The following is a 27747-nucleotide window of genomic DNA, read 5'->3' as shown; positions in this document are numbered from 1 at the left end:
CTTCCAGTGTGTGACCCCTGGCCGACAGAGACTGAAGTCTCCTGCCAAATGGGTGGGATTGTTTATATCATTGACCACGGTGAGATTCAAAGACAATAAGCTACTGGGGTGGAACCTTCGCCTCTCCGTTTTCCCTTTGAGTAGCAGCCTACTCAGAAAAGATGGGGAGACTTTCCCACATGGTTGTGGAAAATTATAAAAATGTCTGACGGCTCAATTGGTGAAGATTCATCTGTTATTCCAAAGGCCTCTAGTTTCTGGTCAATACTTACTGAAGGGGTGAAATGACCAGCTTTAACATAAATAAGCCGAAAGGTAAATAAAAAGAGTTGCACTGCTCATTTTCCCTCTTAAAGAATTACTCAACCAACAAATTTAAGGATGATAAGTTTATTCAAAACTACATGAACAAGTTAAAGACAAGAAAGTGCAAATACTGCAAGTATGAAGAAAACAGAGACAGAACGTATAAATATAAAGAGTAAAAACGATGTTGCCCTATCCGGACACTCCATTGGTCGTGCTGAGAAAATCCTGAAAAACAAGTAAGTGTAGCATGAAGTTTGGTTTGATACCAACACAGAGCTGTACCGTTTGGTAATATAAATGTACCTTCAGGCAGCCGTTAGGCAGCGTTTCCCCCCGCTGCTGCTCTCTGTGCTTCAGATACTCACGAGTGAGCGAATCAGCATCATCCTGACTGAAGAGGAGTTTCATGTTTTAAGTAAAACTCAGAAGTTATGAAATTGTTCTGAAAGCTTTGTTGTGTTTTTTAACAGCTCGTTCTGCAAGCAGCCGTCAGCGGTTAACAATGCATGCTTACAGTTTTGGTCAGAAGTTTATATGGTTGGCAGCCCCATAGCATAATCCCACCACCACCGTGCAAATTTCTTTGCTTTGTAAAAGCATTCATCCTGCTAGGCATTTTTTCACATTTTGTTTGTCTACAACCACAAAGTTCAAAATTGAGTTTCACATAATAGAATAACACAAAGTAAATCAAAACAGTTAAGTGGAAATAAAATGATACATTCAAATATTATTTTTAGAAGTAAAGTCTAAAAAGGAGGTGTAACCGAGTTGTATTTCTCTTTTGTTATAATTACACAAAGTCTTATATTGTTATTCAGATTGCTCCTTTACATGGCTTTAAACCTTTGAAAACTCTGTCATTGCCATAGCCGTGTGACTTTAAGATCGGGAGCCCCTCCTCTTTATTTCTTCTTCTGTGGTATAGTTGTTAAATTGTTTGCTCCCCTTAGACCCTCTTTATCCTGCAGGAGAGGTGGTGGTTGTTCATTTTCTTTACCTAAATACATCCAGTTTATTCATAGATTTATTACGTTAGTGTTCGCTATATCACTATTATAATAAATATGTTCCATAATGTAAATATTTAAGTGAACGTACAATTGTAAAGTAGCAGGAGTTAATTTTAGTTTCGTTATGTACTTTTGTTTTGTGTAGGACTTGGAGCGGACAGCCCAATAACACAGCTGTTCTCTGTTCGTTCTTCTCGTCAGAATAAACCAACAAACCACCAATTCCAAAGAAAAACGCATCACGGCCTAGTTTTTAAATAAAACCAGCACAATGGAAAAAGGATCTGGTTACAGAGGCACGCATTTACCTTCAGTCGTATTTCTATCCCAACTTTACTTATCTAGTGGCACAAATCTGCAGATTCTTTGCAAAAGAGTCAAGTGAGTCAGATCGCAGAAAATCTGTGAACATTTACTTGCAAGTCTTGCCACAGACTCTTGGATTTAGGCTATACTAACTCATAAATATGCTGTCATTGTAGCTCTGTGAGCTTATGGTTGTTATCCTGCTGGAAGGTGAAGTCTCCGCTTCAGTCTTCTTCCAGGATTGACGTGTATCTAGCTCTAAGCGTCTTCATGATGCTGTTTGTTCACTAATGTTCGCCAATAAACCACTTAGACCTTCAAATGTGACACTAATGGACTCTCTTTACCAGTTGGGTGACTTCATAATTATGCAACATTTTGTGATCGTTTATCATGAAACATCTCAATACCCACTGAGTTCTTACCTTATTCAAATCAACAAGTGATAGAAAAAAATGTATTTTTAAAAGGCATACCTCAGAAATGTGAGGTGAGGACTGCGGTTTATTTTTTACGAATTCAGTTGATATTAATACCTTCACGAGCGATTGGCTGCAACTAAAGTAAAACTTGTTAACCATAAGTTGCCCCTCCCTGCAGCAGAAGCTGCTTCATTCTATTTTAGTTCAGAAAGTCATAGTGTTACTTCTTTATTTCTTGGTGCCATTTCTTGTTATCCATCTCCCATATACGGTCTGTGGGTTTCCATGATGTTTGAAGCACATCGATAAAAAAGGCCGCCCAACAGCCATAGCTGGAGTCTTGATGGAAGCCAGCTTGCAAAGACACAAATAATCCCACCCTGAAGTTGGGTTATTATTTGTGTCTTGCACTAATTGCTTCACAATGCAAAACTTTTTTATCATTTAAAAAAGCTGGAATATCTTTTTGTGACCTGCTGCTGATTGATTTCTGGAATCTCCTCGCAAAACCATTTAATGAACACAGACTGAACGTGGGACATCCTGGAAGATAATTTTTTGTTTTCAACACATTCTCTCAGATGTGTCTTTACATACATTTTTATGTATTTTTCCATTAATGTATGCAGGATTTAAATGTAAGTCTCGACATTTATGCGTGAAAGAGAGGCCGATTTTTAACCAATGATTAAACAAGTAAAATAATCAAGATTTCATCATTTTAATTATAAATGTACTGTAGTACAGTAGTGTTTCCTTTCTCATGTCAGACCCGAGTGCTTAAGTAGAAAGCAACTGGACTTCTTCTCTTGTTTTAGAGCCTCTGAAGTCCCTTATGGGGCAGATGGCAGACGTGAGTTTCTGTTCAGCTCAATGTTCGGGTTTTCTTTTGCTTCAAAAAGTCTCTATTGATGCCACTTGATTTGGTTCAATAGTCCTGTCCTGGATGATGAGTCTACATCAGTAGAATCTCAATCGGATTCTTTGACAATGAGAAGGGACATCTGAAGTGCTTTAAGAAAAAAATTATTTTCATGAAAACCAACAAGTCCCTACCAGTTCTGGCTGATCAGGAACTCCACCAACTCCTTCAGCTGGTGGGGTTGGCCACTGGACACAACGAGCTGCTTCAGGTGGGCGAAGTGTTTGGTTTTCATCACTTTCTGGTGCTGTCCATTTTGGCTGATGAACTTTAAGACCGTCTCCCTGATCTAAGGGAATATAAAAGTATCAGCCTGTAGTTGGAAGAGAATATAACCCCAATGAAAAGTTCTTCTTTTTGTATTTCTGTTTATTGCTCTGTGGCGATTTGAACAGTGTCACCAACAGCTTCCTTAACTTCACACCATCAAACTTCCTGTTCAACATGTTTTCTGGGACTGGATTCATTGAAGATTAAAAAGAGGAAAAATATACATCAGTGTTCTTTGCATGAACTATGCATTTAAAAAGAAGTGACATAATCAGGATGGAAGCTGAATTTTTGTACAGGAAGAACCTGTAAAGCTTGAGGCTCAAATATGACTCATGAAATACAAACCTGTTCAGTTTTTGCAAACTATAAACTTATTTTTTTAATCTAAGATAGTAGAAATAAAATTAACTGTTTGATGATTAGGCTCTATATAGAAAGTACTACAAAATAAAGTCTGAAGCAAATGCTCACTTTAAATACCTTTAAATTTAGCTACAGATTTAGTCAAAACCACCTCACTAGTGGTCTGAGACTTCAAAATACAGGAGTCTAAAATGTTGCTATGTGTTATTGTCAAGCAGGTTATGCAATTAACTGCCTTTTAGGGACAGCTAAATTCAATTTTAGCCCAGGTTGTTGCAAGAGTTAAGAAATTACTTAAATAGTACCATTTACAGTAGATGAAAAGATCTCAAGATGCATGTCCTGATTTAAGCATATTCAAAATAAGACCGGACATAAGTCACTAACGCCTATCAGTTTCGAAAGAGTAAACAAGTCATTTCTTTAGACTCTAGCAAACCACAGTGAAGAGAACAAATCCAGAAATAGAGGAAACACGGAACAGTAACTGATCTATCAAATTTACTCCAGGAGCGCATAATGTTCATAATATAATGTAAAAATGGCATAATGAAGGAGACTTGTGGGATGAAAACCACTGCTGGTCATGAAGATCAAAAAAGCCTGTCTTAAATTTGATTTTTTTTTTTTAAATAATCATGGAGCTCATCAAGTCAAACATGGTAGTGCCAGTATCATGGTCTGGGGAAACTTTACTGAGCTGAACAACTTGTCACAATTGTTGGGAGCATGAATTCGTCCTGAGGGGGAACATCTGGCTGGAGGTTTATGGCCTAAAACTCAAGGCTGCTGGGATTATCTAGTGAGACAATGATTCAAAGCACAACAAGTTCATATCTAAGGGATAAAAAATAAATAAATAAAAACACTGAGATGCTGGGATATAACATGAAACAGGTTGTTGATGCTCTAAAACTCTCCAATGTGAAAACATTTCTACAAGGAAGAGTGGTTCAAATATCCTCCACAACAGATGACTAGTTGCCAGTGATGGTTAATGATTGATTGCTGCTGATGACATCAAGGAGAGGCGTTACTTTTTTACATAACGGCAGGTTGGTTTGGATAGCTTTGTTCATTTCATAAATTGTCATTTAAAAAGTTAGGCTTCACTTATTGCTTTCTGCTCATGTAAAGTCAGCCTCACGTGTTTTCCTCAAGTCTGCATCTGCCTGTTCCATTGAAATGTTTAAGATTCCAGGGTTGTTCATTATTATGATCTTCTCTAAAGATGCAAACTATTGTGAGAGGCAAACATGTGATAGAAGGATTTCTGATCCAGTCTGACCTGTGAAGGGATTCCAGCCAATTCACCCGTATTCATGAACTCATCCACCTGCTCAAGGACGGCCACTGGGTTGCACATGGACAGAAACCCCTGGAAACAAAAAAACAGCGTCTGGTCATAGACAAAGTCCAGAGGTTACATCTTTACTCGTAAAGTAGACGTTAATGCTCTTACCTGGATCTGCTGTGCCTTTTTATTTGCACAGGGGAGGAGAAGCAGAGTTCCCAAAGCGAAGGCATGAAGGTTGAACTGCGCAAACCGGTTTGCAATTCCTATCAAGTCTAGATTCAAGAGGAAGGGACACCTACAGAAAATAAAAATAAAATAAAAATGTACAGTTAGAGTACTGATGCCTCCAGTGAGTTAAACACAGGTCAGAAGCAGGCAAAAGGTAATGCAGTTAAAGGCTAATTAGAAAAGTGCAGAAAATGAGATGAACATAGAGACAAAATGGTTATGATTAGAGATGGGCCAAAATGGCTAAATTGAGAGTTCAAAGGGCCCCTTCAAATTAAAAATGCTAAATAGATAATATTAGTTTTAAATGTTTATCAATTTTTTATTCATTAGAAAAGAGCCCTGTTAATTCTGGCAAATCTAAAATGTCTTGCTTTGCCTTATTAAAAGAAAAACCATGAAGGTTCCTCATTTGTTTGGGCTGACTACGCTCAGAGACAGGATATGTGTCTTGTTTTTCAAAACAACTTCCTGCATTTAGCAGAGTTGAATTAAGAGATGCGGCCAAGTCTGCTCTCAACTAAGTTACTGGATGTCTGAATCTGTCACCGTGAAATTACAATTGAAGCAATCCCCAACAAAACAAAAAACAAAAGACAAACTGGTTAGTGAAGGGAAAAATTGTTCACGCTATAAAGATTTTGATCTGCCAAAGGAAATGTTTCACTAAAGAACTTAAAAAGTGTCCATCTGCATCAACTACTGGTGCTGCTGCGTCAGTCAATCATTTTCGAATTGCAGTTGGAGTTTGTGTCAAATAAAAGGCATAAAACCTCCGCTTCACATCTATTCATATTCACGAGTCAGAATGGCCCAGTCAAAGTACAGGCCCAAATTCACTTACAATTTTTTTATTCTCAATCCAATCTGACTGAATTTGAACTATTTTGCAGATATAATGAACAAAAATGTTGTTCTGTAGACGTGGGAGGCTGATAGAAGCTGATCTGAAAACATCTGCAGTTATTACCCGAGTAGACAGGAAACAAATGCTCCCTCACATTTCAGATTTTGACTTAACCCCCCACCCAAAAAAAAACCTTATAACCATTCATTGTAAACCATGTCTCTGCTTCAGAGTCAACATTAGAAAAACCTACTTGAGCAGGAGAACAAAAGTCCTGTAGAGCATTGCTTGTTGGTCCGGGCTCAAAGGAACCGAGGCTGTTACCGAGACAAAAACACAAAACAATTCAGGATCAATCAAGATAAATGCTCACCATTTCAATAAGGAAAATATGCATTTGTGATTCTAAAAAACAAGACCAAAACTCAGCAAATGTATGCAAAATATTTTAACATATTTTACATACATTGTATGTCTTGTATGTATGTATGTCTTCATTGTCTGTCTGTCATCAGACAATGAAGAGCGGGTTTTGTTTTATAATGTCTCAGGAAACATAAACATAAGTGTGAACGTTTAAAAGAAGCCAGCCACTGCCAGCTTTTGCTGCTGAAGGAAGCTGAAGGCCCAGAGGTTGGCCCTCTGTCCGATATGACAAGATGCTCCGGGCTGGAGATTCGCCTGGCACCAGTCAAGATCAAGCAAGTATCCAAGGAGACGGGTGGAAGTGGGAGACAGCCAGGAGAAGAGGAAAGGAACTCCATTTAAGGCGACCAATGGATCGGGGAATCGACATCTCTTCCCTCTGCTCAGAGGCTCTGCCTTCTTCTCTCATGTGTCTCTGTTACTCATGCTTATCTGCTCATAAAGGCTACGATCACCGAATGAAAAAAGCAGGGCTTTCATTGATGGTTGCTGTATTTTTCTGCCTCATTTTTTCTTTTTAATAGTCAAACCTTTTGTTCGGTAGGTTTTCTTCAGAAATGTTACGTTTTTGCTTCCTGACTGGTTAATATGCTGAGGCTTTAAAGTAATTTAGTGTAAGTTAGCGACTGTCAGTCCCCATTGGGAACAAAGGTGAAATGTCTATAAGTGTAGCCATGAATAAATGAAGACAGCCTGGGAACTCTAGGATAAATGGTTTTCTCCTGAATAATTAAACATGAAGATCCCTTTGCTGTAGTTAAAGTATTTTCTCCTTCACATCTTAAGGTTTTGTACATTAAAGTAATAACCAGGGGGTCTGTGAGGCTGCATTTCTGTTTTAGGGCTGTAGCAGGCAGTTGATGTCTGAACACAATGCTTCAGGAGGGTTAATGTAACATGCACTTTTAGTTTTGTTTTTTTTTTTGTCAAATATTTCTGATGGTGACACCCACATCTTAGTAATCAGCTTTTATGTTAATATATGGGATATTAACAACACTGTTTCATCGCATGACTCAGTTTGGTGGAAACAGAAAGTTTCATTACACTGAAGTTATTTTATCTTACGTACTGAGAATTTTTACTACAAATATTAATGCAAACGGGATGTTGCACAGTTTGTCCCATAATTATTAATGACTCTAGCATCAAAATTAAGAATCTATGTAGAGAGCTAAAGATGAGGGTAATGGCAAGGAGGCCCTCCAACCTCAAAGACATACTGTAGAGTGAATCACCAAACATGGAAAAAGCAGCTCAGCAGTTTTTAGGAAGGTTTTATTGAAACTAAGATTTGTTGGATGAAAATTTTAAATAAAATGTAGCAATTGTTCTTTTTTTTCTTTCTTCAACATCTCATAATAATTCTGGGCTGTATTCCTGTGCCACAAGGTAATCTGCTTTAGTGTTTTACATGTCATACCTGAGACAAAAGGTGCCAGGATCATACTCCTCCAAGTCCTGGAGAAACTGGAAATCTGGAAATAAAACAAATAATCTGAAGCCCATCTTTGTTAAAACTGCATCTCCAGTTGTTGTGGTTGTTATTAAAGTTGTTTTTTTTTTCAGTTTATTTCTGGCTCCACGCCTTCTTCAACAGGACATCCGTTGGTGGGAATGACGTCTGCCATGTAACAGACCTTACAGGTAGCAACGGGCTTTGTTATTTTTTTGTTTGTTTCGAATAGGTAAACCATAAGTAGGAGTGGTATTATTATTTTTTTTACTTTTTGACACGTAAACAGAAATAGACCAACTGCAGCAATACCTCCCATAACGTTGGCACAGCGACAATTGCTTCCAGCACCATCTGAAGGTGACTGATCTGCAAGAAGCAGATGCACGCACATGGAAGTTTTAACATGAGAACATTTTATTATTTTCCCTTAAAAGCATTTAAAAGCACACAATCATTTTTAAAAACAGAAACTAGTATTGTTTGGGAAAGGTAGAGACTCTGGTGCAGGAGCCCTCACCAAATTGAAGCCCAGCAGCTTCTGAAGCAGACTGTTCCACAGCTGAGGGTCGTACACCTGGTACTCCAGACACAGGTCAGCTACCAGACGTACAGCCTGCAACAACAACAACCTCTTCATGAAATATGGTAGAACTTTGTGGATCTAAAGTTTTATGCCAGCATGTACCTGTGGCTCATGACTGTGGTTCTTCCACAGGCCTTTAACCAAGCCGTCCTTTGGGCTGCTGAGGAAGGACTGAATGGTGTAGGGGATATTTAATGCCTCCAGCTGAGACACGAAGATGTAAGACTTCAGATAGCATCTGAATGAGAAGACACAAACAAAACGTTCATGCTAACTCATCCTCTGATTTCAAAACTGCTGTTTGCACATTTCTTGGCCTCTTACTTAAATTTGCTCCTTGGGATCTGCAGCTGAGCCTCCAGAGACTCTGCGTCGGCGAGGCGGATGAGGCAGAGCAGAGCTCGAGTTCGGTGGCAGAAAGTCAGACGAGGACCAGAAGAGCTGAGAGGCTGCAGAAAGCGGTTTTAAAGACACATCTTATTCATACAGAACATTTAGAAGCAATTCCTTACAGCTCCAAGATGCTGAACAGAGGGGGAGAAGTATTTCAAAAGTTATAATTCAGATTTTTTTAAAAAGAGGAGCAGCTGCATTTTGCATCATTTTGAGGAAGGTTAAAGATGATTAATCAGTTCGTCCAGCTTAAAGACAGACATTAGCCAATTTGACAGGAAACTCTTTCTGGAGTCAAAAATAAAGTTTTTCAAACACACCCAGGTTTCAGCACAAAGAATAGGGCTCAGCAGACGGGTCGCAACATCCACGGGGTAGGACTGCAGCATGTAGACCGTCCTGGAGGACGGTAAACAAAAGAAAAGGTGTTCAAGCTCTTCATTACTGCATGCGCTATATCAACTATTTGATAATCTGCAGAATAGAGTAAATATATTCAGATTTTGTTTGCATCGTTGTAGTTTTTAAACCACTGTTTGCAAGACAGTGTTTAAAGGAGGATGTTCATAAGCGGGGCAAAGAAATTAAGCTTCTGCTTTATGGATTTTGCCTCTTCTAACTTTGCTTTCTAAAAGCTACAGCAGGAAATTTTGTAAACTAGTGCAACTTTATTTGGGGATCAAGCAAAGAGAAAAGGAGAGGAAATAAAATGCATCAATGCAGCTAATCTGTTAGCTGGTCCATGATATGATGGTCTGGATACGTTAAAGGACTTTATCTCTGGGAAATGATGAACGAACAAGAACGTGTTCATATTGGACAACATTGTTCAGAATACCTAGGTGAACTATGAACTTGAATTACCGTAATGTAAATGTTATGTCTATATTTGTGTCTATATTAAAGTAATACTTTTACTCCCCAACAGTGAAATTGTACAACACTGATTTATATCTCTATAGTTATTTTTAGTGAAGGTCAATGCTACAGGACCGCAGCTGTGATAATTACCTCAATAAGTCTGGATCCTCCTCAATGTTGGTCACACAATCCTGATTTCCTACTTCCTTTAATTGGGGTAAAAAATAAGCAAAACAGTAAATGAAACAGAAAATATTAACTTGATTTGAATCAATACCAGTTGTTGGTTATCATGAAGAAAAAAGAAAATGCTACAGACCTTGGTAACAGCTGGGCCTGTTTTGCAGATCCATTTTTCTAACAGCATGTTGCGGATTTTCCCAAGATCCACATTGTTGATTGTGGCGATTTCCCTCACGGCAGCATGTATGTCTGAGACATTTTTTTTTTTAAAAGAAAGAAGAAAATCATTGTAATAAATCAATAAAAGATCATAAAAACAAAAATTAGGTAAATTAAAGACTGTGACTCACCGGGAAAGGTTTGACCTCCGGTCTCTCTGTAGCGCTGCTCCACACTGCTGTGTTCGTGCAGAGCCATGATGAGCCTGGCGGGCAGGCCGCTCAGCTTCAGGAGCTCTGGGCTGCTCAGCTGACTGCTGATCAGCATGTTCTCTGTGGCAGAACGCTGAAACTGCAGCTTCAGCTTCGACAGGAAGGTCTCCCCTCGGGCCCGGGCAGCCTCCTGCGAGAGAGCCCAACACTGATCAGTGAGAACGTTTCTGAATGCAGACGGAGACAAACATGTCGGTGCAGCACATACACAGCAAAAACACAAAATCTTCCCAAGTGATTTTGGTCTAGCTTCTAGTGCAAATATCTTAACAAACTTGAAATAAGATAGACTAACTTACAAGTAAGTTTTAGCAAGCTATATAGGGTTGTTTTAAGTCAATAACTCCTTAATATTGATGAAAAAGTACTAGTTCCATTGGCAGATTATTTAACTTATTGCAAGATATTTTATAAGTTATAAGTTAATTTATCTGTCAATAGAACAAGTACTTTTTCATCAATATTAAGGACTTAATGACTTTAAACAAGGTCCTATAACTTGTTGAAAAGTTACTTTTAAGTTAGCCTGTCCTATTTCAAGTGTACTAAGATATTTGCACTAGGAGCTACAACAAAATCACTTGGGAAGATTTTCTGTTTTTGCAGCGTAAAGACGTAACAAAAATGCTTAGAAGAAATAAATACATGCACGTCAGTGCAGTCAAATAATCTTACTGAAAAACTTTTTAATTTGACTCAATTTATCCGATTATGAAAAAAATTGCATGGTAGAAATTACAGGGGGCACAAATGGCGATTTCATCTTCTTCAAAAACATTTCACCAGGTTGGAGTGTAAGGAGAAATGTATCTTCTGAGGTTTGTTCCCACTACATTTTTGCTTCATTAATTTCCTGCTTTATACTCTCCTCAAGTTTATGCTTCCTCTAAACTTTAAATTACATGACAGTAGTTCTGACTTTTGTTTGCAGAGACAACAATAAACTCAACCGCCCATTATGAAAACCACAGTTTGCATTAAAATGCATTCATAAAATCTGCTAGCCTTAAAGGGGGAAAAAAAAGCTTAATGAGAAGGAAGTGATGACTTCTGCTTTCAGCGTCTCCATGAAAATGGGGGAACAAAGAGAGAGAGAGAAAGAGAGAGAGAGACTAATGCTCTCAAAGTGTTTTTAACAACAGGTCAGAATATTGCAGCTTTTAAGTTCTGAGATGTAGATTAAATTTCACCAGTTTTGGATAATTACAATGTAATGGGTGGAAATCTGTGTACCAGGATCACAGGGCCAGGAGCTGCTCAGTATTTTCTATATAAACAGCCCAGTGAGAAAAAAATGCACACAAACAAACAGATGAAAGACTCATGTTGAGCTCTTGTTGATTTTCTTTGAAAATTCATCAGGGGTAGACTTAAAATCTTTTTGTATATCAAATATGTTATGATGCTGGGCGCTTGGAACATATCCGAAGGCGCCACAGATCCTACATCAAACTCATCAGTGAAATGCCTCTTGATATATTCAATCATTTTATAACAAACTCATCTAACGGATCTGACCAAAGCACATGATTCTAGTTAAGAAGAGTTTAATAAACTATGTTTACATTCATGAAGTGAAGCGACATCATGAATCTGATCATAAATATATCTGCAGGTAGAAACGGTAACACAGACCTCTAGATTTGGATCTTTGAGCCAAGCTTCTCCAAGACCCAAACAGTACCGAAGAGACTGCGTCTTCTCCAAGCCTTTGGAGAAGCAGGTAACAATTAGACACCTGAGCAACCGAAACTGTGCAGTCGAGTGTAGCAGCAGGTCAGACCTGGTGGCAGTTCCTGTGTGATCTTATGTGCTGTGGCTGCAGCCCACTCCAGGCTCTGGATGCACTGAATGTATTTCATCATGGTCTTGGCCACTTTCAGAGTCTCCTTGTTGTAGCCGTGTCCTTGAGCCTTTTTCCTTTGTTCCAAGATTAAAGGCTTCATCTTCTTCTCAAACACGTGGTTTGCTGCTGACATGTAAAGCTTATCGAGGCTCACCTGAGAAAAAAGAGGGAGGGTTACTTTATTTATGGAGTTTATTCTCATATTTCATGTTAAGATTCATTCATTTTATTGTTTCATTAAAGGGATATCAGGGATTTTAGCCCGTTTGCTGTAGTATAAATACCAAAGTTCACTATGATATAATGGCAGATTTATCTATAACAATCAGTCTGGACAAATGAAAGAACGGAGGAACAAACACAGGTATGGATAACAAATTAATGGATAAAAAGAAGAACAATTTGATGATTGCAAAGACATGGATGAATGGAAGGAAGACAAAAAGATAAAATTAATGGATAAACAGAAGGGTGGAAAATCTAAAATGACAGATGATGGATGACCACATGAATAGAGAGATAAATAGATCAAATAAAAAGAATGAACAAATAATTTTGTTTTTGCTTTTGAATAATTCCCAAATGGAAGGATGAATAACTGATGGATGGATTGTTTTCAGTTAAACTTTGGATGGAAACCAACCTTCATCAGTTTGCTGATCAGTAGAAGAGTTGGGAACGTTTCCTCACTCAGCTCAGGAGCTGTAAGCAGAAAAAAACACTTAATTTACAAAAAACACAAAGAGGAGTCATAATTTATCGGCAGAGAATCTATCCAGACCTTTACTAACTAAGGATTTAAATACCACAAAATAGTTTCCCTTCAGTTGAGAGTTTGTCTGGTTTAAATGACTCATGGTTTTTGATGAGATAAAATAATTCAAATAGAGGGTGAAGAGGTCAACTCACAGATAATTTTCCAGAAGTGTTTGGTCTGCATGAGCAGGTGGAAAGGCAGTCTACTGCTGGACAAGGGGTTGGGCATAAGACCGTTTTCCAGAAGATACGTGTTCTCCACATCCGAGGGAGGAGAAACTCTCTTGTAGGACTTCAGGTGCTGAAGGAGGCCCATCGCCTTTGAAATGAAATAAAATGGTCACATTTAAAACTGCTGATCCCAAAGGAAAATCGGTTTTAAATTATAAGATGAAAGAGAGTCTTTGCTTTCACCTGACTGAGGGAGAAGGCGGCCACATACTCATCTGCAACCTGTATGATCTTCAGCACCACTTCAATCCGCTCGTAGTTGTACGGGCTGAGCTGTTTGAAAGATGTAGAAATTTTGTTTTATCTCCAAAAAACTATGACAAATAAAAAAGACCTTTCTTGTTCAAAAAGAGCACTTAGAAGATTCTTGTGCATGTAGTGGATGATTAAAATAGTTTCAAGTGAAAAACTGCAATGTCTTAGAACACAATTAAGTGCAGCATTGTTACCTTAAACAGGGCAGCGCAGAGACTGGCGGTGAGCTCGCTGGGGCTGCTCAGCATGGGGATGATCTGCAGGATCCGTTCCAAAGCATCTTCATCACACAGCGGCTGCTCCTCATCCAGGCCTGAGCCCGCTGCACCCGCGCTGCCGCCATCGGCCTCTTGCAGCAGCAGCAAGGTGGTGATGTACTGGTTGATCACACGATCACGGTCCAGGCCAAAAGTACTGCAGAGACACAAACAGTAATACATAAATAAAAAATAAATGGTAGCTTCTGAAGGTCAATTAAACATGATGAAAGAAGCTGAGTGTCTCACCTGCAATACTGGAGGATAATATCAGGGGTGATCTTCCTGTTCTTCACCATTTCAGGGATCAGACAGCTCTTCAACTCCGGACGCTGACGAAACACCGGCTGCATAGAGATCTGAGGCAGAAGAAGACGACTAAGAACATGATTTGCCTTACAAGAAGGAAGTGTCACCGGAGCTGGAGGAAGAACCGCATTACCTCTAATTTTCCAAGCTTGACTCCCCACTCTGCATCAGTGATGACTGACAGAAACTTCTTCTGTTCCTCTGGTTCCTTATATAAACTGCAGAGATTGGCCCCAATTTTCGCCACCGCCTGGAATAACCAACACACACAGACACACACACTTTCTGTAGATACCAGGGACACAAATAATAACCAAATGTGTTCAGTAATCTTGCCTACCAGGATTTTGTCATAATTTTGCCAGGTGTTGTCTATGACTTTCCACAATATTTTGAAGACTTCTGCTTTGGGTAGGAGTGTACAAAGACCAATCGCCAAATCACAATCAACCACTCTCCAGTTGAACACCTGAAGCCCAAAGAAGAAAAATATGTCATGATCATAAAACTCCCTAAAATACTGAATATTTCAAGCTACAATTTCAGGAAAATAAAAGTAGCACGCTCACCTTGTTCAAAAGGCCGACAGCCACAGCATTGAGAGTGGATACGGTTGCTTTTCTGACATCATTCAGGCACACGTTGTACTTCTTAAGATTGTGGGTATCGTAAAGCTGAGAATGAATACAGTTCAGGTAACTCTTTTAACTATGTGAATAATGCTCTGTATTTATCTCAACATCACAAATAAAAAAAGAATAATTTGTAGAAGGTAAAATAGATGAGAATGTAACATTTTATTATTTGAAGAATGGCATTCATATGTATCAAATCTAGAAACTTACATAATTTCACTGTTATGTATGCACATGTTTTCTCTGTCCAACTGATTGCTTTTTTCTTATTTTTAAAACCCTGTTTGAAATAAATATATCAAATCAAATACAAAAAAAATCTCTGGTTCTCTATGGATGAGTGAATGAATGAATGAACTATGACATCATAATCATAACACGCTCAGTCTAAGCAGGGCTGAATGATAATGTGATAGTATGTAGTAAAATATTTAAGGCTGAGATAAATTTAAAAACATTGTAGTAATAAACACCACAAAAAATACATATTTTTGAGTCTGCAGCTCCTATTTCTATTCTAATGTAACTGGTTAAATTAATTTAATAGATATTATCGAGCTTTCAGGGACGATCTCAATCTTTTACAATCATTATTGGTTTTTATTGTTCCAAATCCTGCTAACAGAAACAAGTGACAACCAAATTGATGTGAAATATGAACTACTTTCATGCTTTATTGTAAAGGAGAAAAAAAACCTACATTTGCTTGTGGAGCCTGACTTTGAGAACAATTGGTGGTTATATTTTAACTAGGATGTTTCACCCTACTTAAGTGCTTTAAAGCCCTTATGAATCTGATGGAAAACTATGGAACTCAAAAAGTCATTTAGTTTCAAAACACAGAAAAATGGGACAATTATGTGAGAAACACAGCACAGGTCAGTCCTACCTGAATACTTAACTTTGTGTCCATAACATTTGAAGTGACATGCTGCAGACAGCTACCATAGGAGTTGATCAGCTCTCTGAGAGCCAACTCCAGCTGACTGCACTCCTGCAGCATCTGCAGCATGTTGGTCAGCGGGCCGAGAAGGGTCTGCAGGTAGTTTGAACCTTTAAATAGGCCAAGTTGGAGTCAAGGTTAATGTAAATATCTTAGGGAGGGAAAAAAAAGTTTAATTAAGAAAAACACCTACCGTCTTCAAATGAGCAATGTGACAAACAGGAACAATCCAACGGAAATAGTTTATTGTCTGCAGGAATAACAACATATCAGAGCTGCAGACAGAACAAAACTATGCTAGGAGAAAAATGTGATGTACTTTTTTTTGTACCCTGGGGAATAGGCAACAGGCAGTTGGTGATTTCATACTGTACAGGAAGTACTGACACCGGATCCAAAACAATGCAGTCTTCATTAAAAACATCTTGAAAGCTCCACTGAGAATATGAATCTTTTTCTGCCTCCAAACTCAAGTCCTGCAACATCGCAAAATTAGGAAAAGATTAATCCGTTGAAAGCATTTAAATGAACGTCCTGATTATTTCTCTGTTTCCATAAAGAAACCCAAACCAGATTCTTTTTTTCGGTGTTCACATTAACTTATTTGTGATAAACCAGAGTGGCTTTAATATATTGCACACATACCAGGCCAAACTTAGCAATCTGAATTGTCTAAGAATAGTAACTTCCAAAAGTATTCAAAGTCTTCGAATCTCACATGGATCTCCCACACTATTCAGATTTTTATTTGCAAAATTAACTTGGAATGTTTATCTTCAGCACAATTATGCTTATGCTAGTCTATGCTACATAAAATCCCAACAAACGCACTGGAGTTTGTGGTTGCAACATGTCAAAGTGTGAAAAGGTTCAAGGATTATGAATATTTCTGCAGGCCACTGTATCTAGCAACGCTGCTGACCTTGGCGATGAAACCGTAGTCGTCTGATAGTTGACACTGATGATACACATCCATGGCGATCCGTGTGCACTTGCAAAGCTCCAGGCAGTCCAGCAGCAAATCTGGAACAAATTATTTATTTATCCTCTGGGAATTTGAAACATAAAATCAAAAACAGAAAATAATCATAAAGCATGGTGTATTTCAAATTTACTAAAGGATTTTTATTTTTTAACATTTTTTTGTACTAACACTATTTACATTATAAATATGCATCTGAACACACACACACAAAAAGGAGATAAACAATGAATGCATGTTATGCAGAAAATGACATAAAATTCAGCTCCAGTGAGAATAAAGACTAATCTTTCCAAAAATAAAAGCCTACTGAATAGTAGGAAAACATTTGTATTCAGTTTTTACCAGAGTTGCACAGAGTGATGGCTTGGCAGGCCAGATTGTGGATGAGTGCAGGCAAATCCATGCCTTCAGGAATCACCATGGGAACATCCGCCTGCAGCATCTGGCACAAAGTCTTGGCAGCAGTGAACAAAACCTTCCCCGTATTGTTGTTGGAGTGGTGCTCATACAACTCACTGAAGACACAAACAAAAAACAAACATTAATGTTATGAGATCCTCACTACTTGAACAGAGTTTGATCATCCACAGGAAAGCCTTCTGACATCCCAACCTGAATATCTTCAGGGCCTTCTCCACCTTCCCCACCCTCAGCGCCCGCAGGCCGAGGTCAGACCACAGTTCCTGTTCGGTGCGCTGCAGCTGCCGCCCGAGTCGCCGTAACCCAGCTTCTGTGGAGATGGTCTTGGTCTTCCCGTCGGGATCATTCGCCACAACCGGAGCCGACAAAGCCTCCCCCTTTGATGAACAGCGAGCTCGCGTGTTTTCATACGCTGTGATGTGATGTTCCTGGATTTGTTTTCTAATGTTTGGATCCTCATAGTTGGAAGGGGTGAAGAAAACATCAAAATCCTCCTGAGGAAGCAGGCAGAGAGGCAGCAAGTTAGAACTTAAAAGTTAAAATTTAATTAAGAAATACACTAAATAATGAGTGTCACCTGCAGGTGGGCGATCGCCTTGAACATGATGAGGTTGGAGTCACACTCTATACTTTTAAGAGCATCATCTGCAAAGAACAGAAAAAAACCAAACTGGCATTAAGTCTGGGTAGTTTAGGTGTGAATTTATAACAACCTTTGTGTGAATGTTGCAGATCTCTATGACTGTTGGAACCTAAAATATCCAGAAAATAGATGATAATTAAATCCATGGATACAAACTAAGGATTTGTAAAAAAAAAAAACAACAACAAAAAAAAAACTACTTGGCCTCTTAAAGCTTCACATTTTGCTTTTTTCAGACAGAAGAAATATCTAGAGTACAAATAAAATACTATTTCAAACTGATGATGTAATTTAGTCATATTTTTTTTAAAAAAGCAATTCAAACCATCCCAGCTGCATATGAAAAAAGTGATTGCTCCATAAACTTAATAAAAATGTAATGCCACCATTGGGAGCAAAAACTGCCACCAAATATATGAGATTGTTAGTTTTGTGCCAAATGTAACATCACACACCTTACAAAAACTATCATTTTTATCTGTTTAGTTGACAGTCTTGAGGATCATCAAGACGTTTCTTGTGGAAATGTGACACTGGCCTTTATGTTTAGTTTTTAATGTACAATCATGAATTTACCCAGGTTGTTTTTGTCTGACTAAAATGCAAAACAACATAAGAAGTCTTTAAGGCCGGTGGGAATATATTTTCACATCATTATGTCTAGCTGTGACTGTGTTTGAACAGCAATGTTCTGTGTGAGTTTTTCATATCAGACTTTGGTTTATTCTTTGAACTAATTGCCAAATAAAACTTTCTGAACATTTCAAATTTGTTTAGAAAAAATTAAAATGGCTGGAAGTTTTCAGTAAAGTCCTCTTTAGAGGCATCTGGTGGATAGACGTATGAAGGGCAGCTTGGATCTACAGATTAAAACAGAATCCTCAGTTATGGCTGCCAAGTCTACAGAGCTTCTGTTTAATCATGTGACCATCATATTAAATATTGATATATACTGTATATACTTTATCACTATCACTCTGATGAGCAGTGGAGTGAAAAAATCTTATGTCTAGTTAACTTTTTCAAAATGCTCTAAATTTCCAAGACACTGAAATATAGGTATTTGTTATCTGTGATCCATCATCAACAAAATTACAAGAAATAAATGTTTGAAACACTTCACGCTATGTGTACTGAATCTGTATGATGTTTCAAAATGTCTTCAACTTGTTCATGATACTCAATTTTCTTTTAGATGCAAGTGTATCTAAATGACATTTTCTGTAACACTTACGTTTCTGAATGGAATGCAGATATTTTAGAGCCTCCACCATCACCTGAGCTACGGCCATCTGGCGTTTCTTGTGCTGGTAATGACAAGAAAACAAAAAACTGAGTTAATTTAATGGAAACAGTGATCATATGCATATTGTAAGTTTTTTTTTTTAAATGTCTTTCTATTTAAGATTTTTCCCATGTTTAAAGGGAGCGCTTGTCCATCAGCCGTACATGTATTGTTCATGGATCATTTTAAACAGCCAATCAAAGCCTCTCATAAATATAGATGGAATATAAATCAAAAGTAAATGCATAACACCTCTCCTCATCTCACCTCATCAGATATGTGGACTTTATCCTCCAGCTGCAGCCGAGCCCACGACGTGAGACGCTCTATCACACACTCTGCCTCTGCAGAAGACAGCCTCTTGAGGACAGTCAGGACTTCCTCGGTCTGAAAGCAGCGCGAGACTTTATCCAAACTCCACAGACATACACACACACAGAGATAAAAAAACCCTCATGTTTTAGCTCACCTTTCCATGGCCTATCAACTGGGTGAGATATAGATAATTTATCTGTGTTGTCGGCAGCTTGTATGCTGCTGCTAATGTCAGGGAGTCCTCTAAAGACATGGGCAAGTCTTGCTTCAGGATATATCGAATCAGTGACTGTAGAAAACAAGTCAATAAACAGGAGTTGCTTATTGGTGGTATAAAGCAGAGGACACACGCCTCGTAAAAGTAATGAATCTATTATTACCAGAACTTGAGTGCTGTTGGAGAGGTTGAAATTGCGGATGCCGTAGCCACGGAGAAGCTTCCGAATCTCCATCAGGTGGTAGCTCTCCTTCAAAAGCTCCTGTCTGAAAAACAAACAAACAAAAAAAAGTTGAATCTCAATTTATTGGTGACTTTATTTTGAGAAAAATGTTTAGGAGTGAGGGTTTTACAAACGCACTTTGGTCCATCCATCTCCAGGTATTGCTGCACAAGTCTCTCCACCACATTGCTCCAGGGTACCACAGCTTTTTGCATGATCTCTAACACGGCATCCACCTTCAGCTGGGAGCAGATTTTACAGCTTCAGACTCTCTTCTGTCTGTATTTGTTTTTGCTGCTGCTAGGGCTGATTTTCTCCCATCTAATATAATGAAGTTAGATGTGTATTATGATGTATATGACATATTTAACTCACATCAGTGTCAGTCATGCAGCTGAGCACAGCCACTGCTTTGCCTTCCCATCCGGTGAAAAGGGTTGTGGTCTGAGAACTGCAGCGTTCCAGCAGATCCTGGAGAAAAACACAACAGAGAGTGCATTTAATGAAAATAGAAACATTTAGCTTAGGAAGAAGTTACTATATATTTGCTTCTACAAAAAGTTAATAATTTTCATGATTCAAATCTGGATTTTTTGTTTTTTTTCATTTATAAGATTATGGATATTTCAATACAAAGATTCATCTGTGAACCAGCTGGAATAATACTGGAGACTTTTTGTCTCCAGTAAATGCTGAAATAACACAATGCTGAAATTATCATCTGATTAAGGCTGTGGTTTTGGCCAGTGATTTTATGGAAATTGGACTAATTTAGATTACCTCTATTTCAAAATGTAGAACTTTTGGCACATAAGGAATAAAGTCTCATAGTCTAAAACGGCAAAGTTTATGAACTTTATTACTTTTATTTTGCTTGTACTATCTCAGAAAATAGCCGTGCTTGGTCTGGTATTTTGATCGACTGTAAAATTGCAGATCAACCAATCAACAGATTTAAAGTTGCTATGAGAGGAATAAAAAGAACGTGAAATCAGTCAGAAAGTTAAAAACCAAGAGACAAATGAATAAAATGTAAACTCAAAGATTAATAATTAAGCAAATAGGACTTTTTTCTTTCTTAAAGGACCTAGAGATGACGTGTGGTGAATTGGCGTTCTATAAACAAACTGAATTAAATTGAAATTGAGCCGTGTAACGTACATCAATAGAAAACCACAGCATTTATTAAGCAATAGCAAAATTGAACAAGTAAATTAAATCAGAAATTTTTGCATACTTAACTATCTCTTTTCTCTATGTATCCAGACGTGGAAAATAATGAAAGCAAATTCCAGACTCTGTTTACACCTCTTTGAATTTCTAAATATATTTGATTAAAAAAATAAAAAGTGTGGATTAATTTTAAAAAAGTTCTTTGCATTGTCAAATATGAAAGGACATTTTTCAGCTGTGATGATGCTTTGTCTGAGTAAAATGTAATTTGAATATGTCCGGCAGAAAAGGATCATAAATAAATATGACACTGGAGAATTGATGTTACTTTAAATAATATAAGTATTTAAATAAGGCTTTACATTTATTAAGTAAATGTTGTATTTTTTTTAGTTAGTATATCCATTTAATGTGTCTGTTTAATTGAATATGTATTTAATCTCAGTTTAAATGGTGTTTATTGGTAGAGGCGTTTTACCTTGATGTACTGCAGCAGCAACTCATCAAAAGGAAGCGTGTGCTCCTCGGCGTACGGCCGAACGCTGGTTTCCACTGTGGCGGCAATCAGTTCTGGAGCTGGAACTTTGTCCAGCATGAAGAACGCCACACTCAACCTGCTTCCCTGTTAATGGGAAAAAAAAACCCTCATAAATAACATTTAGTATATGCAGCAACTGAATAACGCAGAAAAACATTATTAAAGCATTTACAAAACATAAGAAACAAAGTGATTTACATCTGTCAGTCTGAATTACATACTTGGAATTAAATTTAGGAACATGGAAAGCAGGAAGGACAAAAGAAAAAAGAACACAATGACAGGACGGATAAATGAGAAAACACAAAGAAGGAAGGAAACAGCCCTAAACAGACGTGATAAGGAATAAAAACTTGAACTACAGATATTTTCCCACACTTATTTTCTTTATTCAAACTTATCTAGACCTGGGAAATACTTCTGTGAAATTTCTGTGTTTTTCAGACTGCCACTGAACCCTGTTCAAACTGAGCTGTAACTTTAATAGCGACTAAATATATAATTCATTGTTAAGCCTAGACAGAGCAAATCTCCAACAACAAACAAACCTTTTCAAAGACTGAGAGCGACAGTCTGCAGCTGTACTTCTGGTGAAGGTCCAGCAACTGATGGAGGTTGGACACAAGAGATTTGAGGCTCTGCAGCTCATTTGCACCATCATTATCATCCTTGAGAGACACAGTTAGCAGAAAAATAAATATTCAACTATATTCCATAAATTTGTATATCAGGATGAAGAAAATACAATAAAAATTTATCTTACAATCGATTTCATCCAGGTCCATAAAGAGGGAAGCCCAATAATGGCCAAATCCAGCCCATTCTTAGGCCAAGACCCCTGAAGAAATATTAAATTCATCACAATTAATCCATAAGTCACTTTTTTCATACCATTAACGTAAGGAATCTGAATAAATTTATATGCTACTGCAATAATTCATAACCAAGTGTAACCAAAGACACACCAAAAACCTAACAATATGTCACAGTAATCATTATTTAATAAATAATAATAAATTGATCGTCTCATTTACCTTTTCAGTTAACTCCAGATTTCTTGCTTTCAGCTCAAGCCATTTAGCCAGGATTCTCTACAAGAAAAATTATTTAACTTAAATAAGCTTCATTCAGTAAGGAAGGCACATTTTTTTATTTGAAAGTGAAGTCATTCCACCTGTCCTCTTGGAAGGACTCTCCTCACAAAAGGGACAAAAACTGTCCTTAACCAAGGACAGAGGTCTTGGGACAGCAGGTCCTCTGGGATGGCACCGAGAACTGCTTCCAGACTCTTCTCCTCAAACTCCAGAGCGATCTGTCCCTGCAGAATCACACATCAAGACCACATAAATGTCTCAAAAGTATTTCAGAAGTGCAGCTTTAAGTGTACTGCTGTTGATGTGTGAACAAAGCTTTTTCGAATTATTACCTCGTATCTCAGCCACAGGAGCTGTGCGCCCCTCATGTCTCCCTCTCTCAGGTGGGTCAGAACATCTCCCAGAATGTCGGTGCTGTTCAGGAACTCAATCCACGCGATCCCACTGCAGGTGAGAGAGCAGTACTCTAAATAACATGGAGGAAATATGCAACAAACCGTCCACGAAATAAAACGCATACTTTATAACAAAATATGAGAGGTAGGCAATAAGATATTGATTTTACTTGAAGTTTTCCAAGCCATGCAGGTTGCAGAATGTTGCCAGTCGAGCCAAGGCTTCTTGTATCTGTAAGGAGGCGTATCGAGAGGCAGCGTGGTTTAGCATCTTCTCTGCGGTGTCAAAGGTCGGCCACGGAGCTTTGAGGCAATAGTCCACTACATACTGCTCATCCTGCAGAAAAAAGATACAGCCTATGTTAGCATCAGCATTCATATATTGCAATAATCTAGATAGAAACCAGAGTTAAATAAAAAAAAAACGTACTGTGATTTTCATCAGGTTTGTCTTGGCCTCATCTACGAGTTCAGACCAGACTTCCTGTCCGTATCCACCCACTGACGCCGAGGCCAGCTGCTCCAGCACAAAGTCAAGCTTCACTTTGTAAACAAGCTGCACAAAAATAAAACTGTCAGCCCACAACCACTTTCATAAGAGTAGCAAACAAACCAAAGCAAAAATACAAAACTCAAGTGTGCTCAAGTGTAAAAAGGCAGCTGCAGTAGCATGACCTCACACTGAACAAAACCCTGATTCAGACACTTCTCCTCAAACTCCAGAGAAACTCCAGAGTTTGAGGAACACTTCAGCTGTAATGTAACAGGAGAATTGCTGTTACGTTACTTTAATTTACAAAACAGATGCATTTACCTCCAAATCAAGGTCAAATGTAATCGCAAACTTTTCTGCCTCCTCAAACATGTGTTTGTGTAGAAGCCTGCTCAGCCTAGAAACAGGGAAGAAAAGCGTGAATCAAATATTAGTCTTGTCGGTTACAACACAGAGTTCACCCAGATAATACTTAGATACCTGTTCTCGGGTAAAGCCTCAGTGAAACATCTGACCACAACAGCTGAGACAGCCTCTCCTCGGCTATGGGCAGAGAGAATTAAAAAATAAAACTACATTGTAAAAACATGCAAGCAATGGCTGACATTTTTGAAAATAATACACAGTGTCTCACCTTTCCGGGTTCTCACCAATCCCCTCAACCAAATAAATTGTGTCCTAAATGGAAACAAAATTCATTGTAATGTTGATATATATTATACAGGAAGGCAGCATACTCTATGTTATGCCTGAAAAAGGTTTGATTGTTCACCATGTTTGTTTTCATCTGGACAAGACAGGAGGCCGAGGAGACATCAAGGGAGTAGCAAACACTCATAGAGGGCAAACATCTGATTTGAAGGGAGCTGATCTGAAAAGTAAAAAGCAGTAGATCTTCAGAAAAGCAGTCAGTAATTGGCTTTCCGAGTTTGTTCAGAGGGAATTGTGCAGCGACCTGACTGTTGTCTTGCTTCGTCAGAGTGATCACCTTCATGCTGCTCTTGTCTTGGCTGCAACAAGCAATAGAAAACATTCAGCTTGGTGTAAAGGTTCAGATTTATATTTGCTTTATTGGCCAAGATTATGCACACAAACAATAAGTTGGACTTCAGAGACACATCTCTATGTGTAGATAGAGTTACACAACTTTATTATGATAGACTCGTACTTACATCACCATGGAGCCACACTCCGTGGTTAGTTCAAAGTCGTGAACGGCCAGCTCTGGCCAGCAGCGAATCATGACAAGAAAATGCAGGTCCCAAACGCTCAGAACATCCTGATGCAAATTTACAACATAAACGTAAAACATTCAATCTCCTGCCTGTGAAGCAAATATTAAAGACCCTATAACATCAAACTCACCTCGGAGTCCAAAATATACAACAGATTTTCCATCACTACCAGCTTTCTCACACCTGGAAAAATAAGACACAAGGTAAGAAGAAGAAGCTCATTACCATTTCACCTCACATTGACAGACCAAACACTGCAATGCTTTGCAAACTGATTCATAAACTGAACTTCATATTTTCTAAGCGTAAACTTCAGCATATTTTTGTGTGCACATATAGTTCAGATACATACGCTATGGTACATCATTGAGAAGAAGGAGAACGATGCATGGTTTTACTCGGATACAATTAAAAATCTCAAACAAGTGGCATGAACTGGTATTTAGTCCCTGGCGGTCAATATTTGTAGAACCATCTTTTTCTGCCATAATAGCAGCATTTCCATTTTTCCAGCTTTGCTCATCTAAAGAGGAAGGCTTTTGCCCATTCTTTAGATTGGATGGAGAGCTTAAATGGACATTTCTAAGTCTTGCCACAGCTTACTTATTAGATTCAAGTTTGGATTTCACCTGAGCAATAGGTGTTAAATATTGGTTATTGACCATAACAGTAATATTAATATTAATTAGTTTACTCTAATTTTGATCAGGTGAACTTAAAAAAATCTGTTGGTTTTTTTTATTGTCTTAAACGATATTTCTGTTTGTAGCCCACTAGTACGATGCTTTTTGTCCATGTGACAAAATGTTAGGATCCTACTGACTCAAGGGATATAAATACTTTTGCAAGGCACTGTGCTGACTTTCCTACAATTAAACATTTTTTAGAATAAAAACCAGGATTCTGCAAAACAATCACCTTACCAGGAATTAGGCTGTTGTTGATGGACTGAGCAAAGCACATCTTTGCCTTAAGATGATCCATCTTCCAGTGAGTCACAATATTTTCTTTGTCCCCCTGCCAAGTTTTTGACATGACAGTGGGTTTCACAATTTACTTTCAAAAATTTCACTTTGCTTCTTTTTGCATGAATCCAATGATAATGCACAGATACGGTGAGTAAATCAAACACTTCTTTTGCACACTGACCCCAATAATTAGATTGATTTCAAGGCCAAGACTGAAGATCACTGCTGTACTGCAGCCCTCATCATGGTACTCTTCAGTAGAGCAAAAGTCTACCCTGATGAGACTCTGGAGCTGAATATGGGAAAGAGAAATTGTTATTTTTCTGTTATTTAAAAAAAATATCCTGTAGTGTAATGGAGAAAAGGGGCTTTAGCTCACCTCTTTCAAAGCTCCCACGTCCATATTTTCACATGCTTTCATAGTAAAAGGATAAAATGTAGTTTACTGTATTTAAAGAGTGGCTCCAAATAAACACTGCATATAATCCAACATAAAAATTAAATACCTGTCTCTATCTTTGTCAAAGCAAGGTTTGAAATGTGGAAAAATCCATCCTTAATAAGAAGAAAGACATGATACATCCCTGTCACAAGAAACAAAACATATATATATCACTTAGTGCCAAAATATTCACAAAATTACAAGAAATACAAACTGTCCATTAGAGATTCTGCTCAAAATACTATAAAAACTTTACCAGAAGATGACTGGTCCTCATTTAGGATGAGATAGCGGTAGGTTTTCTTGTCTTCACTTGATGGTTTTTGAACCAAAGCCTGCAAATTTCAAACACAAGGCACAGAGATAAAACATAGAAAGAAAAATTGAGAGGAGAGAGACAAAAAAAAGACAGATTCTAGTTGTTTTTTTGAGGCAGAAATATAAAAACAAAAATGTCATTGTCAAATTAGTTGGTGATATTTAATGTAAATCCATTACATATAAAAATATGTTCTAACTCAATAACCACATTAGAAATACAAACTCCCATACTCTGGTAAAGAGGATTATTTTGTGTGGAACATAGATCAAATGAAGGTTTCCATTTCTTTCACAGACCACCAAAAATCGTCCATCAAGGCAAACATCAATTGCATCCACATCCGTCTCTAAAAAAACAACAACAACAACAAAAACTAATTATAGTCAGGCTTTATAGTTTTCTTTGAGTTCTGACCTACTCATTTTGATTGGGACATTTTACTTTTTAGGATCTTAACACCAAATGCGGTGAGACAGTTATTTAATTTTAAATTCAACAGAAAGTGAACAACTCTAATTTTTGCTAACTGATCTGGTAAAAGAAACCAAGTAATGATTTACCAAAGTGGAGAAGGAGAAGAATGGTCTGATAGCTCTGATCAAATAGGATCACCGTCTTGTCAATGACAACAATACTCCAATTGGAAGCACCGAAGGATAAAAGCCGGGGATCTGCAGGAACCTGCAAAAAGCATTCCTAATAAATCATATCAAAAAATGGTAGGCTGCAATGTAGAAAAGTCAGAGTTTTTTTCAGTTCAACTAAAGACTTAAAAACCTTATTAAGATCAATATGATTTATATTTAGAGCTCCCAAAAATTACACTTAATAAATTAAATTAATAACGTAAATCCATTTTAGGGTGAGTGGAACCCTTCTTGATGGGAAGCAAATAATCTTAGCTACGCCCCTGGTCAAAAGTGTATAAGGAATAACCAAAGCACAAGGACTTGAAGAAATCATGCCCAAGTTCTTGTAGTGCAAATACTTGCACTAATTACCTTATCGGAGGAGGATATTTTGACCAACGTGTCAACCTGATACAAGCCGCTTCCATGCTCCTCTCCTGACACGCTCTCCAGGCGGACCGTGCTTGTATCTTCGTTGGTCAGAAGCTCAACGTCACTCCACGTCGCCATTTCTTAAAACTGTCACAAAATATGAAAAAAATATATATAAATATGTGCCTCGAACTGTTCCGTACACTAGCCGACCCTCTACTAATCCAAGTGAATGTTGACGATAACACAAACCTCAGCGATAAACTTGGAAACCGATTGAGAGCAGGCGTTCATATCAACGCCGTCGTCTTTTATCCGGTGGGATATGTAGACGTTAGCGGCGAATGATCGCTGTGCGTGTTATTTCTAGGACTGAAGTACAGCATCAACACGAGTCCACAACATTAGCTTTAGAATTTGGCGGGTCGCTGTATAGTCGTTAGCAGTTAC

The 27747-nt window shown here is 38.0% G+C and overlaps 1 protein-coding gene across 1 annotated transcript; it reads right to left on the bottom strand.

Moving 5' to 3' along the window:
* Window positions 1-384: 384 nt before the first annotated feature.
* On the bottom strand, window positions 385-27713 carry kntc1 (kinetochore associated 1). Its single transcript, XM_014468687.2, has 62 exons — window positions 27550-27713; window positions 27298-27444; window positions 26857-26977; window positions 26527-26642; window positions 26231-26309; window positions 26039-26116; window positions 25912-25946; window positions 25714-25824; window positions 25488-25581; window positions 24695-24747; window positions 24502-24608; window positions 24285-24339; window positions 24102-24200; window positions 23964-24007; window positions 23810-23872; window positions 23651-23726; window positions 23267-23392; window positions 23007-23173; window positions 22774-22885; window positions 22522-22665; window positions 22382-22438; window positions 22111-22185; window positions 21896-22015; window positions 21288-21431; window positions 20012-20107; window positions 19775-19878; window positions 19577-19679; window positions 19351-19485; window positions 19149-19268; window positions 18831-18903; window positions 17531-17598; window positions 17146-17447; window positions 16876-17048; window positions 16471-16571; window positions 15880-16024; window positions 15742-15798; window positions 15495-15658; window positions 14540-14644; window positions 14311-14439; window positions 14104-14220; window positions 13911-14020; window positions 13599-13818; window positions 13333-13422; window positions 13072-13237; window positions 12806-12864; window positions 12100-12316; window positions 11952-12025; window positions 10236-10446; window positions 10022-10134; window positions 9853-9908; window positions 9162-9240; window positions 8773-8897; window positions 8551-8686; window positions 8383-8478; window positions 8175-8231; window positions 7830-7884; window positions 6234-6297; window positions 5071-5200; window positions 4897-4986; window positions 3107-3261; window positions 613-700; window positions 385-534 (listed from the first exon to the last, which is right to left on the bottom strand). The coding sequence occupies exons 2-62, from the start codon at window positions 27433-27435 to the stop codon at window positions 499-501; spliced, it is 6633 nt and encodes a 2210-aa protein (XP_014324173.1). The 5' UTR covers window positions 27436-27444; window positions 27550-27713; the 3' UTR covers window positions 385-498.
* Between the last annotated feature and the right edge of the window lie 34 nt (window positions 27714-27747).

The sequence above is a fragment of the Xiphophorus maculatus genome, chromosome 12, assembly GCF_002775205.1.
Source record: "Xiphophorus maculatus strain JP 163 A chromosome 12, X_maculatus-5.0-male, whole genome shotgun sequence".
Lineage (NCBI taxonomy): Eukaryota > Metazoa > Chordata > Actinopteri > Cyprinodontiformes > Poeciliidae > Xiphophorus > Xiphophorus maculatus.
The sequence above is the reverse complement of the archived record's forward strand: the minus strand, read 5'-3'. Positions and strand labels throughout refer to the sequence as shown.